This window comes from Struthio camelus, chromosome 5 (assembly GCF_040807025.1).
Source record: "Struthio camelus isolate bStrCam1 chromosome 5, bStrCam1.hap1, whole genome shotgun sequence".
Taxonomy (NCBI): Eukaryota; Metazoa; Chordata; class Aves; order Struthioniformes; family Struthionidae; genus Struthio; species Struthio camelus.
The window spans coordinates 49647361-49661612 of NC_090946.1; the positions used below are offsets into that span (position 1 = coordinate 49647361).

Sequence of the window (14252 nt, forward strand, 5' to 3'; positions counted from 1 at the left end):
ATAGACCATTGCACACTACAGTGTGACCCACAACAATTGTGCTGTTCCCCCTATATGAGGAAGTTCTGCTTTCACATTCCACACAATTACATCAATTCTGAAAGCTTGAAACAGGCCTTATTACAGTGTTTGTAAGAGCAGATGCTTGGCAAGTCTATATATGCCAGCGAGAACATCATTCAGTTTTATGCACACTTCTGTTTTCTGGCTTGGCATAATTCATTAGCACACTCTACAGAATACTCCATAAAACTGGATTTGGCTGTAATGTTAAGGTTCTAATATCTACAGCATTGTAAAAAAAAAAAAAAGGCAGTAGTTTCTTTTTTATTCTTCAAGTTGATGTTTACATCTGATAAACTGAAAAAATATACAAATGAGCTTTTTGCAAGATACAAGTAGGAATAAAAATGTAGTTTTAATTTTTTTAATATTCTTTTCTCAGCATTTAAAATAGTGACTTAGTATAACAATTTTTCTGATGGCTAGCAGATCCCACGTAACTAGAATCAGTACAGTATCTATATTTTTATGGCTTATTTCATCCTCATTCTAATATAACAATTCTTAAAAGGGGCAGTATGTAAAGATGAGGTAAAAGCTTTGATTAAAGACATCAGTATTGCTTTCCAACCTGCTATGTCCCAGCATCAGGTATAGGAATAAATAAACAAATACAAGCATAACCTGATTTATCTGTGTGTCCCCAACATAAATTTGTTTAATGTAAAAACAAATAAAGCAAAGCTTTGATGGAGGTTGAGCAGAATTTTCAACATCTGTGCAGATAAATTTAATTTATTCAAAAAGAAAAAGCAGCATTAGTGCACCATGTAAAAGCTGATTTAAATGTTTTCATACAAAAGAAAGCATATGCACTAGCTAAAACATATTCAGTTTTGCCCTTAAAACCTGTTTCACTTAGACAACCATTACCTCTTAGTTTTCTACCATAATAATGTTCAGTTATTACTTTATTTTTTATCTTTTTCTTGATTTTACACATGCCACTAACCTAAACCAGAGTTATATGTCCCAGGGGCAGCAACACCCTAAATGCAGCTTCTGTGTAGCATCAGGCAGGTACTCTGCAGACTGCTTCTGCATATCTTTCTATGCAGATCCATAAAGCTGGTCAGGTAAAATAAACTAAGCACAACACCTTAAATAGTTGAATATAAATGAGTTACAGGTATTTTAATTTAAAAAAAAATCTTTCATTATAACATATTCAAAAATAAGAAAATAATCTCTCCACATCAGTAACTCACAATAGCAGAGCTACTCTGGCTTATCTCTGTAGCAAAGGATATAGCACTAGGGAGAATAATGGTATTTTTTCCTTCAAATAAACAGCTAGTCAAAATGATAAACTCCTGTCTGAAAACTTACCAAAAAGTATTAAAGTGAGATCTCAAAATTCAAAACTAAAATATTCTGTATACAATGGAATAGTAGAGATGAAAAAAATTGAATGGGATTAATACCCTTTCTTTTAACTCTAGGTAAGACTACATAAAGTCTGCCTGTGATTTTGAAATCATACAGACGCACAAAATATCACCTGAACTAAGTTATCTGAAAAAAAGATGAATGTAGATCTTAATGTTTTAAAGACCATTTCCTCATGGAAGAGGTCTTCATGCTTGAAGACTGCTATCACACCTTTCATTCCACAACAGAATTTATAGCTCTGCCTAACTTCTGTGGCAAACTAGAGACGGTGAGCATACATACAATGCCCTTGCTGACGTTCTAAAGTATTTTGTTCCTCCTTGAATGACAGTTAGCAAAGAAAAGAACCTTAAAGAGTACTGAGGCCAATGAGCTGTTTTCTTTGACTAGCTTCTAGCTGAGAGAGCAGAATGGCTGAGAATGAGCCAAATACTGCCTGTCCGAGTGGGGAGGAATGTGGAAAGAAAATCTGAGACTGAACCTCTAAAAGTTTCAGCGATAGCTGACACCTCAATGTACCTCCAATCTTGGTGGTCCAAACAAGAGACATAATATAATACTCTTATAGGAACACATAAGAATGCTCAGGAGACTGATGCCTATTTGGATGTTTCATTTGTCCCACGGAACTGATCCAGTATGAAGCACTGCTTTATCTTTCTTACTGCCTTCTTAAACATGAGGATGATTATCTTCTTCAGAATTAAGTCAAGCAAAAAGCTCCCGCACACTGTTCTTCTGGACTTTGGTATGCTAGAAACTTGCATGTTAGAATGCCTACAGAGGTCAATACAGATTATTTGCTTGAAGTCAGTTAAAAGGAAAAACTCCTAAGTATGGATTCCTCAAATAAATAAAACAGAGAAAGATAAAAACCCAAATTATTTTGGAGTTATTACATTTTTTATATACAAATGAATACATACTACAAAGTTTAGAAACTCACATGCATAAAATAAATCCTTGCTCTTCCCTTCCACCCTCACAAAAAAACCCTAACTTGAATACTTTCTTATTGTTAATCTGGGATTCTGTTGGTTTTTTAACAATCAATCAGATAAAGTAAGGAAACACACATACCAATAATTCTCACAATATCTGCCTGCTTACTACAGCCAGAAATGATATGACCCTGTCATACCACTTGGGCTTTCTGAGCTATGCACTATGTTGTTTTAAGACTCAGAATATCAGCCTTAATCAAATTTCCACGTCACTGTAGGTGTTTCAGCCACATCACTAACATTTAATAAACTTGTGAGTGAAACCGTACCAAAAAACTTTGGAGAAGAACTGAAAGTTGCACCTTTCAGCCTCTGTATTTTTTCTTTGTTTAGAATGCTAGCAGAAGCCATCCGGAAGGAAGGAAGATTACGAATATCTATAAACTAACTGTTTGACAGAGAGAGAAATGCTGATAATGAGTGGGTTGTGTCTGTCTTTTTTGGCTGATCACAACAGAGGTCTGAAGCAAAACAGAAACTCCTGATATGTTTGTCTAAAGAGGCAGTAGCATGAACACAGGCAGCAGGAGTTCAGCTGAAGTTCAGGGCAGATGCTGCTATTAGTTTACACTGCAGGAAAGTAAAATTGCTTCCGGATTTACCTCTTCCTCCCAACATCAGTGCTAAGCCATGCTGTGTCGCAGAGTCACAATGTCAGTAGGAAAGCAGTCTTTTAGCAGGATACCACGCTCACGATGGCAGTCCAGCTCTTCAATAAATCCATACCAATAGATGACTAATCCAGGGCCAAATCTATGAAGCAGAAAGAACAAACTTATGTGATTGTTCAGTCCCAGCACAAGTAAATCTCCTGTTAATTTCAATCCAAAACTGGAGAGAGTTTAATTTAATTTTCAAAATATAATCAGCACTGAATTGCTATACATTATTAATGCCTGATTCCATGAATAAAAATGCTATTTAAAGATGTAAATAATCTCCATAAGGGGTTTATTCCTTGAATGCTCTGCACATGTAACTTAACAGTAAAAAACAGACCCGTGTCTTAAATGTTAAGTTACTTTCAATAACTTTGATACATACAGCAGTTTCTCTTGCAATGCGCTCTTTTTTTTTTCAGATTTGGACCTTTAGACATTAAAAATACATGGGTTTACGCAATACCAGTTCACATGCACTGTAGTACCGTGAAGATCAACAATGAATCCTTAAAATGTAACGTCTACAATGTGTTATTACGCAAGTAATTAGTAAGGTAAACTGTACATAATTCATGAAGAAACAGAAAGTTTCTACTGCAGGGTCTCTGAAATGTGCCTCAGGAATTCCTCAGATATTACTAACACGGACTGATCCCCACTAGGCAATCTCAGGAAGTAGCCCCATGGACTATTTTACCCATCAGGAAGTTCAGACCTTCAGGCTGGGTTCATAAAGAAGTAATCACTATCAATCACTGTGTACTGCGATATGTTTTGCACATCAGTTTCACGTTTTTCCTACTGAGAGCACTTAATTAAAGGGCAGCACTACTTTTGGTGTAGTGTTGCAGGAATTTTACAGTGAAATCATAAATTATGAATGTTGGGTTAGTAAAAGGATGTCTAAAAACAGAACTGCTTTCTGTAGTCTAACATTACAGCAGTCTGTACAACATTAGGCCAAAAAGCTTTTTCTTTCTGTGATTTATTATATGCTGTAGTGAACTTGCCAAAAACAACAGTGCAGGATGAGCTGTTAGATACCGTATGTACAAGAAAAAGTTCAATAGAATGTCATGTAATGGTTTATACACAGAGCTGTGCTTAGCACTCGACCAATATGGTAGCCAATTTTTGTTAATGTTTAATTATAATAAAAGTGTGTCAGGGGGATGCACAGTAACTTAAATGTCCACTGAGCAAACAATACAAGCACTCAAAACTGTGGGTAATGCCAGACTGGCTTCATTAGGGTGGTTTCTTTCCAACAATGGAGGAAAACTCTATTTGATGTGCTCATGTAATGAAACAGGCATCAAAGGAAGACGAAACCCCTGTGGCTTCCTCCTGCAGTTTCAATTAGATGTAGTACTCTTTTGCCCAAAACTGCTGCACAGTGTTGTAACATTTTGGTTTACAGCAACTACCCTTCAACGACAAGTGGCTGCATTTTAGTGGCAAAGTAAATGACCCCTCGGCATAGCTGACTTACCAGCTTGGCAAGTGTGGTCAGGCTTGAAACTGAAAGATGCTATGTGAAAATGCAAAGATGATAAGCGTGACAAATCCAGCCGTACTAAATAATATAATCAAATGTGTTTAGTATTGAATAAAGCCCAGACGGAAAAATGCAGCAGGGTGATGCAGCCTATACGCAATCCTTTTCTCTGGTGGTCAGTAACTTCAGCCCCTGCCATCTCTAAGGATCTCTCCCTGTTGTCATTTTCTGAAGTCCACGTGGGGCCAAGATCTCACTGTAGTTAAGAACAACAGCTAGTCTAACAGTAGCAAAGAGCAGAGAGCAACTGAAGCAGAGGACTGATACTCACGGCAGTATCAGTCCTTTGCTGCTCCTCACGAGGCAGTAATTCGCTGATGCTGCCTGGCCCTACTTTTCTTATTTCACAGACTACGCATATGTTCCCACACCAACCAACCACAGCTAGAGGGATAACTAGGTAGGGATGTACTTACGTACTAACTGAACTTATCTTAAAAGCAAAAATCCCCCCAAGATGGAGAGCACATTTTACGTTTCTAATGGACTATCTTAGACAAGGCAGAAACTATAAAATGTACATGCAGCACTTTCATTACTAGCACATGTGCCAGGTAAAAAACTTAACGCTAATGAGCAGCTGCTCAGCCCAAGTTCTGAAGGGCTCGCTCTGCTTTGCCTGGCAGTCTGAATCCCCCACCCCCATAAAAGGCAGGTGGCACTCTGCTTAAGCTGTCTGTATTTGAAATTACAATTTTTAATAAAATCAGTATTTTGAGACCAGTCCATAGGGATTGTTTATGTTTCTGTCAAATCATCAGAACTTGTAAACACGATTCTTCAGGAATATCGTTCACTTAAAAATTATGTTCAGAAATGCCAATTCTGATGATCAACTTTATCTACAGGAACATCTACATACTATTAATTGCAGGAGTAAGTACACTTTTAGCATAAAAACATCCAACGAATCTGCTTTTGACTGTGTTTGTATAGCAAAACCATTTGCCCTGTGCTGCCCAAGTTGCATTTTTTTCACTATATTGTATCATTCTCTCTATTATGGCTCTATATCAGACAGACCATATTTATGATCACATAAAATCTTACCATAGTTTTGTTTAAAAAGACTTAAGTGGAGTACTTAAGACCAAAATTAACTTGTTGGCACATTAAGCATTTGCCACTGACTATGAGGAACTCCTGCTGCTAAGTGCTAATTTCTCTCTCATTAACACTCAGAGTTGGCAAATCACAAACAATGCCACTGGTTAATTACTGCTGCCTTAATTTGAAAAGGCAGTTAACCTTTTTTGTGTAGGGGGATGAAGCAGAGAAACGTAAGCTAGAAGTAAGAACTATCCTTATTAATTCAACTCCTTTCAAAGGGCGTATGTGACGCCATGGAGAATGAAATTCAGCACTGTAAATTATAGAGCAAAGCTAAAAACTTATTTCTGGATTAATAACAACATTTTACAAATTGGTGACTAATCTTCCTTTCAGGGCCAGTGCTGACAACTTTGGCTTACACAGGAGAATTAACTAAAATGACAGAATGCTTACTTAGTATTGCTATGGAACAGGGACTCAGTAGCTCTGAGCAGGAAAAAACAACTTTGAATACACAAAATATTTCTAATACTATAATGATACTGCATGTAATACAGGTCAAGTCATCCTTGTTTGGAGAAGGTTCAAGCTTAAGGCAAAAAAACAAGCACCAGAAAAGTCTGTAGCTATGGACTACTACGGATTTTACTCTTGCTCAGATGGATCGTGCAAACTCCTAAAAACGTACTTGCATTTTTCATCCCTTCCCCTGACTTTAGTTCTTACCCTTAAAAACCTAGCTACAAAGAAACATGGCCAAAAGTTAAATGAAACTGTAGTTTTACTCATTCCAGTGAAACGCTCTACATTAGAGCAATACTGGGATTTCTTTTTTTAAGCTGAAAAGAAATCAAAGTAACTGAGTTTTAGTTAATTTTGTGTTTTGTGCAGGAAAAACAGAACAAGAAATATAAAAGCGAGCTTCCTTCAGAATATAATAAACATAGAAAGCAAAACTTGTCCATACTACTGATACTAAGTTGTATCAGTTTACTTAAAATCAATTTATAAATACATAGTTATCATTAAATAAATGCTGTTTTAGTCATTACTTTTCACATCAGAAATTGTGACTACAACACAACCTAAGCCAATCTAACTGTACTTTAGTGGAGGGTCAGTGTGTCAAAAATGCCAAAAGGGAGGCAGACAGACTTACAACCCCACAACACGGTAAGAAAGAGCAAGACCACAAAATGCAATGGATTAACGCAGGCTGTCAAGGAACTGCAGTCTAATTTAAGCTTGATACAGAAAACTAAACTTAGTCTAAGTTTTAAGGACAGCAGACAACATCTCTCCAGCAGTAAGTTGAAGGATTTCAGTTATATGCTGGAGATATGAAAATACAGAGTGTGATTCTTACAGGTTCAGGAGTGGCTTAGATAAAAGTTATGTCTAATTATGTTTCACTAAGGATGCTAGGCTTACGCTGATTCAAGAGTGTTCACAGAATCTTTTGTACTGGTTTAGTTACACTGATTTTAAAACAAACACAAAGTTAAAAGAGTATAGTTTTGCACTTCGATAATCTTGAGACTCTGGGCTTTGTTTTTCCTGGAAAGAAGCAGTATCATAGAGATATGCCGAAAAAACAGAAAGGTGAAATTTAGATAAGATGAAGCAAGTTCGGAGAAAACAAGCCCAAATGGTTGTTCTTCTTAAAAAAGGATATCTTTCTTTACCGTTAATCTTATATACACAAATCTTCATTTAAGTCAAAGGATCATTTAACAAAAGAAGAAAAAAGTAAGCAAAATGTGAATTTGGCTTTAACTTGCCCTCCAGTTGAACCAGTTTTGTGCTAGAAAAGAAAAAAAAAAGACTTTTATTTATTTATCAAAGTGGCCTACTAGACTCTCACATACTCTACTTCCCTGCAAGAGAAACTACTTTCTAGTAATGTCTTTTCTTCTGGAATGTCTGTGTGCGGTCCATGCTAGCTTCTAAGGATTTGCCTAGACATGTGGCTGTTGCGAGTTGATTTTTTCCCCATCCAAAAGCCTTGCATGTGGTTTTATGAAAAATGCATTTTCAACACACAGCTCGATACTGAGCAGAAATGTAAAACATCTTGCAATTGTTTTTAAATAAATGTTCATTTTATTTATTTATTCTTAGTCTACTTGTTATAGATGGGTCCTATGGATCTCAGGAGAATGTAAATAATTTCTAATTCCCAGAGGTTCTCATAATGAAATGCTGGCATATGAATTCCTATTTCTAATATACATCATTTAAGTAAATATGTTATTGAACAGATACAGTTGTGTAGTCAAATTAAATGAAAGCATAACAGTGTACCTGGATGGTGATTTCAGTTATGAAGGTCACATCTGAATCTGTCTTTCAAAGACTGCATTCTGGTCCCTCATTTTTTAATGCCAGATCACCAATAGTGCCAGCTACAAAGCTGGCTCTGCTGGGTACCTGATGTGCCACATGTGTAAAAGCTTCATTGTTAGTTACATTTTCAGTTGTTACTGGGATAAAAAAAAAGATCAGAAGTTTGTTTCTTTTTTTAATGTGAAGCAAATTAGAGCATTATCACTTGCAAATCCCTACCTATTTCCTGGGAAAAAAGGAATTATAATGAGTCAGAAATAAGCCATTACTTTCTAAGTTAATTTTAATATGATTCTTTAGAATTACAGTTATGAGTAAGCTGTTTTTACAAGGGGTACTAATAAACCCTATAGATATAATAAATAAAAAAACCCCAGTATCTGATAAGTTATCTGTTTAAGGAATCAAACTTTATTTTAGTATATTTCTAAGAGTGGAGTGGGTTTCCAGGAGCGGATCACTTCTCTCAGTGGTGGGAATTATACACAGGCAGAGCACAGGCTAGTAGGCAACAACTGCAAACCACATTTTCAAGTAAGGTCAATTGGCATCAGTCAGCCAACTTCCTTAAGTCTAGACCACTTTACTTCTGCTGGTGACAAAGCCTTATATATCTTGGCAAGCATTTAATAGCCACTGCTCAGCAACTGACTTTGATTTGCAAGAAATTTTCCGTTTAAACTGCTACTACAAGTCAAGTTTAGGATAAGTTTATAACAATTAATATACTTCTACTACTGCACATTCATATATATAGAGTTTTAAAACCGCATTAAGGTGCATAAAGGTAGTGCATTTTCAAAATTCAGAATTCAATTCAAAGATAACTATATTTCTAATTACCCCTTTCCCTTTTTTAAACCCTCCACACATGTTCGTCAACCAGCGACACAAGTCTATGATTAAACAAAAGGTGCCTTCAAGGCATCGCCCAGCCTTCATCAAATCTGGTCAAAATTTGTGAAAAACCCTGCAATCCCAATAGTTACTGAAATCAGGTACCTAACTGAGTACTACTTTTTGCATTATAAAACTGATCGTTAACCTAACCCTCAAAAGGCTACAATATTTTTGGCCCCAGACTCCTGTACACTACTTAATATGATCTTCATGCAGTAGCAACCGCACAAAAATGTATTTGGCTCACGAATGCGGCTCAAGGAAAAGTTGAACAAGTGCATTCAGACAAGGCCAATTCTTAGACTAGATCAGATTAGGGAAGCGGGTATTTATAAATTTCTGATCACGTACTTTTAAAGATACTAGGAAACTTCTCCATGACACTAGCAAGCAATGTATCAAGCCTCACATACAGAAGCTGGCAGTATAGTATGTCTCATGGATCCAGGCATCCAGTTCATGCTGCTCAAGGTAAAATAAGTGAGCAAAACCTAATCATCTGCTTTGATGTTACCATAGTACTTTTGTCAAGCTTTATTTTTACTGATGACAAGGAAAAAATTAAAGTCTGCTAATATTCCATGAGACTCTAAGGAGGTTTTGACTCAAAAATGGAAATTTCTTTTGGGATGAGAAAGGTAGACGTTTCCACGAACACTGGATATTGATGTGATTCTCCACTGATGCGGAACGTCAAAAAAAAAAAAAAAAAGACAAAAAAGGGTGGATGGAAACTAATATCAGGACTCTAGTCACACTTCTCTTGGATACAATTAAATTTTAATGAGCTTTTGTTTATACTAGTTGCCTTTTTATCTGTGTGATGAGGCTGTTAAGGCATCAATCAAAGAGCAGCATTTTTGTTGGCCACATTTCATCAGGCTTATAATATGATTTAATTGCTTCCGGCATTTGGAGAAATAAAAACAAATCAAGTGATATTGATGTAGATATAAAAAAACATGTTAAAAATGCTTTAAAATTTGCATAGCACAATTTTAAAATGTATATTAATAGAATGCACCAAAAAGTGTGCAAGTCACTGTCATTAAAAGTATTATAAATACAATGTAACTTTTAGCTGCATAATACATTTTTAATAAACAAACTGTCGAAACACATTATTCACTTACCAGGATTCATTCAGATCTAAGTACTGTTCTCCGGGCAAATAAAGGATTTTTATAATCCTCAGTGACAAGTTAGTTCTTTTTTTAAATACAGTTCTCATGGAAATTAACGTTTAAAAGCTACGATTAAATAACATTACGGTTACACAGATTTACAAGGATCAAGGCTTTCTAAGTGAGGACTGATGCAGTAAGTGAGAAAGAAAAGGCATAGTGGCTCAGGGCAGCTTGTCATTAAGACAAGAGAGCATCAACTGAATTTTGAATCTCTCAAGTTTTGTTGGTTCATGTCCTAAATTTAATTGAAAAATATTGTTTTGTTATTTAGTCTTTGAGATGCTCATCTCTCCAAGTGGTTGTGTGTACTGAAGGTTTAGAATCAGTAAAACATGTTCTACAGTCTCAGCAGTTTCAAAAGCAAGTAGAAGTTTTGCACATCAGACAGGAAGGGTCTGTGCTGTAAAGAGAGCTATAAGGCCTTATGCCCGCATTGCAGGATTGGGCTGAAAATTGCCACGGTATTCACATTACCATTTTAGAAAAAAAAAAAAAAGAATAACAATGAAGTTGCTAATCCTTACAGTGCTTGGTTATTAAATGGAAATCATGGTCAAAGTCCGTTTTGGCTTTAGTAGATATCATTGAGGTACACATTTTGGCAGATGACGCATTTTAACTGCCTGGGAAGTTAGTTCCAGGATGTATCTCCAAAAGAAATTAGACCTAATAGGAGGTGTTCCAGGCACCTTACTGGGTAATTTGGAGACAGACCCATATTTCCATGCAATATAAGGACGTTACGTCGCTTAACCATCTCAGCATAGGGCAAAGCTACTTAATAAGATAGCCTGGATGATGGGCACAAGTAAGGAAAGAAATACCCATCAAAAATCTCAGTCTGAAATGGACCATATGAGAAAGCTTTGTACGTTTTCAGAAGTTTCATAAATTCCTTTCTGATGGACAGATTCTAATATTCTATATTAGCTGCTGCATCTACATTTATTTTAGAAGAAACTTCATAACTCAGGATTAGCACATGGTTTTGCCATACTTCTACAAGTGTGCTAATGTATTCCTGTTCAAAGCAGCAACACTTCAATCCTGCAACATGCCATTCAACCATCAGTTAGTTAAGCTATGCTACTTCTATTTAAGTTGTGCTACTCATATGCCAGTTACACACTGCAAGACACTGATATCCTTTGAAAAGGCGTGGAGAAAAGGTGGTTGTTTGCATTACAAAATTTTTCCATACACTGTCTTCATAAAGAGGAACACTTTCTGATTAAAACCCAGGCAAGAAAAAAAATTTTCCTGAGGTTCTTGCCTGTTACTCTGTTTCACTGAGAAACCTTGTGCCTATTACTTCGCTCTCCAGAGGCTGCTGACACAAGGACGCTATTGTTTGATTCTACACGTTTTAAGCTCTGTATCAGTGTTGAGAGGAGTTATTGAGGTTATTTTAAACATTTTGTTAAGCTCACAGCAGTCCTCTCAAAGAAATGCCTGGCTGCAAAATACCTCTTATCCTGGGTGACAGAAAACATGAGACAAGCTTTTGAGTACGGCTAGATTGAGGTCCAGGCAGCCATAAATGCTGGTCAACTCATGTTGCCATTAGGCGATTAATAGTTGTTTATTTTTAGGCTTGAAGTAACAGGCCATCCTAAGGCCAGTGCAAGATGATATCTGAATAATCTGAGAGTGCTTCGTAGTTTGCAGAAACCCTTTCTTTCTGTGCAGCTGTTTATCTGGCGACAGTGCTTGCCAGAGTGATAGGATATGCCAAAAGTGCATTTAACAGGGGACATTGAACTGCTGTCATTGCAATTTATTTTTGCTCAATAATTTTTGTGAACTAGAACCAAACTAATCAGAAATGCTGTTCAGTGAATTTTGATAGCAAAAATGTCTATAAATAAAGGCACTGTCTACCTGTATGTTTAGCATCTGGTGAGTATGAATCTTAGAACCAGCACTAAAGGTATCTGAAGACATTTTGACGAATTACTATACAATTCCATATCTCAGTATCCTTATACACAAATATACAATAAAACAAACAGTATAACAGATGAATGAACAAATGGAGCACAGCTCATTTGCGCTTCCAACTTCCCAAATCAGAGAATTAGTCCAAGACTGGATACTAAATCACACTGAGTATCTTCACACAATGTTGCTTAGCAGTTTAACTGCCAAACACACTATAGTGCATAATTGACAGGCAGAAATATTTTGTGTGCGATGCCGTACTTAAATTCACTGTCTCTCAAAGCCTAAGTCACCTATCGGTATTAAGCAGGGAACAGATGAAAAAGAAAATACTAAGTCTGCTGCCTCTTATTGTGGCACCTCATGTCCGCCCAGAAGGGAAGCAAACACTGCCTCCCATGTGGAGTATCGTTGCCTTCTTTGGAATCTGCTGGCAAACTTAAATTGTGCCTGGCATTCACCCCTTTCATTATGAATGTATCACTTCTAATGCCTGAGGCTCTTCAGCTTGTCTCTTAGTTGATAGATTATACCCAGTGCCTGTAGGATCTGAGTTGGCATCCTCTGCCTCTCTCTCTCTCTCTCCCTGCACCACTCCATATTCGAAAATAATTCAATTTTTAGTTGTTATTCGGAAAAAGAGTGCATCCTGAGATACATAACTCTTCTGGAGCACCCTGCATCACCTCTAAAATGTCCAATCTTGCAAAAGGCTATAAAGACATTTCATACAGATTTAGGTGGAAAAATATTCCTGAGACTTTAGGAGACCATCAAGGTGATTTGTAGAGTTATTACCTTTATAATTAGATCAAATAGGTGCATAATTGGGGATGTGCACAGTAATCTACCTTTTGCAGTTTCCATAGGAAAAAGCTTTTTGCCTTCTGCCTCTTTCTTTTTATATATATATATATATATATATATATATGTATGTATAATATGTATCTGTCAGCCAACCACAGCTCAACTGCATGCTGCTTTTGAAAAATTCATAACGCTATTTAAGTCTATTTACAAGTGATTTGTTCTTTCTTAGGAATATACACCAACATTAGAAACAAGTTCATTTCAATTTTCTTTTCTTACTACGCACTGAATCTTTTTGGGCTCACTGTTAAAATACGGAATTCTGTTCAAACAAAAAATATATAAATGCACATTGCTACATAAGGGAACCTAGAAAAAGGGAGTGGGAGAATCAGAGGAAAATGCTATCATTTGTGAAGATATAAAAGCAACAGCAGATTTGTCAGGATTGGCAGTGACATACTACAACCCATGTCTGATGAAAATTGAGCCAAAAGTTTACAACTTGACAAAATCACATTAGTCTGAATAATTTTCCTCATATACTTACAGCACTATGTTGAGAATAGTGGAAGACAAGTTGGACTCAGTATTCCTATGTTTTATTTTTATCTTTGCCTTGCAATTGCTGGGCTATCTTTTGTCAAGTCATTTACTCCTTATATGGCATTTATATGTTAGCTGTTCCCAAGGATGGTACGAAGGTTATTATTCCAATAGCCACAAGGTTTGCGTGTTAAATACGGCAAAATCCTTTTAGACAAGTTCAGAACAAACTGTGAGCTACTACAGTTTTTCTCCAAAGGTCAATATAATATACACAACTGTACTGTTCATTGCAATGCACCTCAAAAACTGCTGTATTGAAAATGGACTCTAATGCTATCATTGGGTAAGATATTAATAAAATCCCTATGAAATGCTACAATATTTACATTAGGTATGATACAAGAATTTTTCTCAGTTATTGCTGGTTTATGTGTCTGGTAACAACCGTTATTAAAACATTTTAAACATTTTAATTAAATACAAAAAAGAAAATGAAAATTGTTGCTTGCAGTCCTTTAAGGGCATCAAAGACAGCTCTAATAGTTTCTTTTTAAATAAAATAGAAAAAAACGAGTTATTGAGCTGCTAGTCCTGCTCACTCCTGCTCCTTTATGACAAAAGAACAACTAAAAGAAAAGAGAGATGGCAGCAAGAAGAAAAATGATGAAATACAGCTTTTCTCTCCAAAGAGAGCTTAAGCTTGCAATATGTAGCTTGGAACTGCAGAGCATCAGCCAGTTTTACCAACCATTCTGAGAGCTGGCTAACTTCCACCAGAGCATGGCTA

The 14252-nt window shown here is 36.3% G+C and overlaps 1 protein-coding gene across 16 annotated transcripts in view; it reads right to left on the bottom strand.

Moving 5' to 3' along the window:
• Positions 1 to 14252, bottom strand: part of CDIN1 (CDAN1 interacting nuclease 1) — a 171275-nt gene that overhangs the window by 37687 nt on the left and 119336 nt on the right. For 10 of the 16 annotated variants that reach the window (XR_011141553.1, XR_011141550.1, XR_011141554.1 and 7 more), the window contains one exon: positions 3062 to 3212. Coding sequence is in view for 9 of the 16 variants with exons in the window: in XM_068946332.1 (XP_068802433.1) it covers positions 3083 to 3212 (130 nt within the window). In the remaining 7 variants the exon portion in view is untranslated. Of the gene's footprint in view, positions 1 to 782; positions 3213 to 14252 lie in introns of those variants that run through there. The other 6 variants (XR_011141552.1, XM_068946331.1, XM_068946326.1 and 3 more) reach the window with 2 other exon arrangements.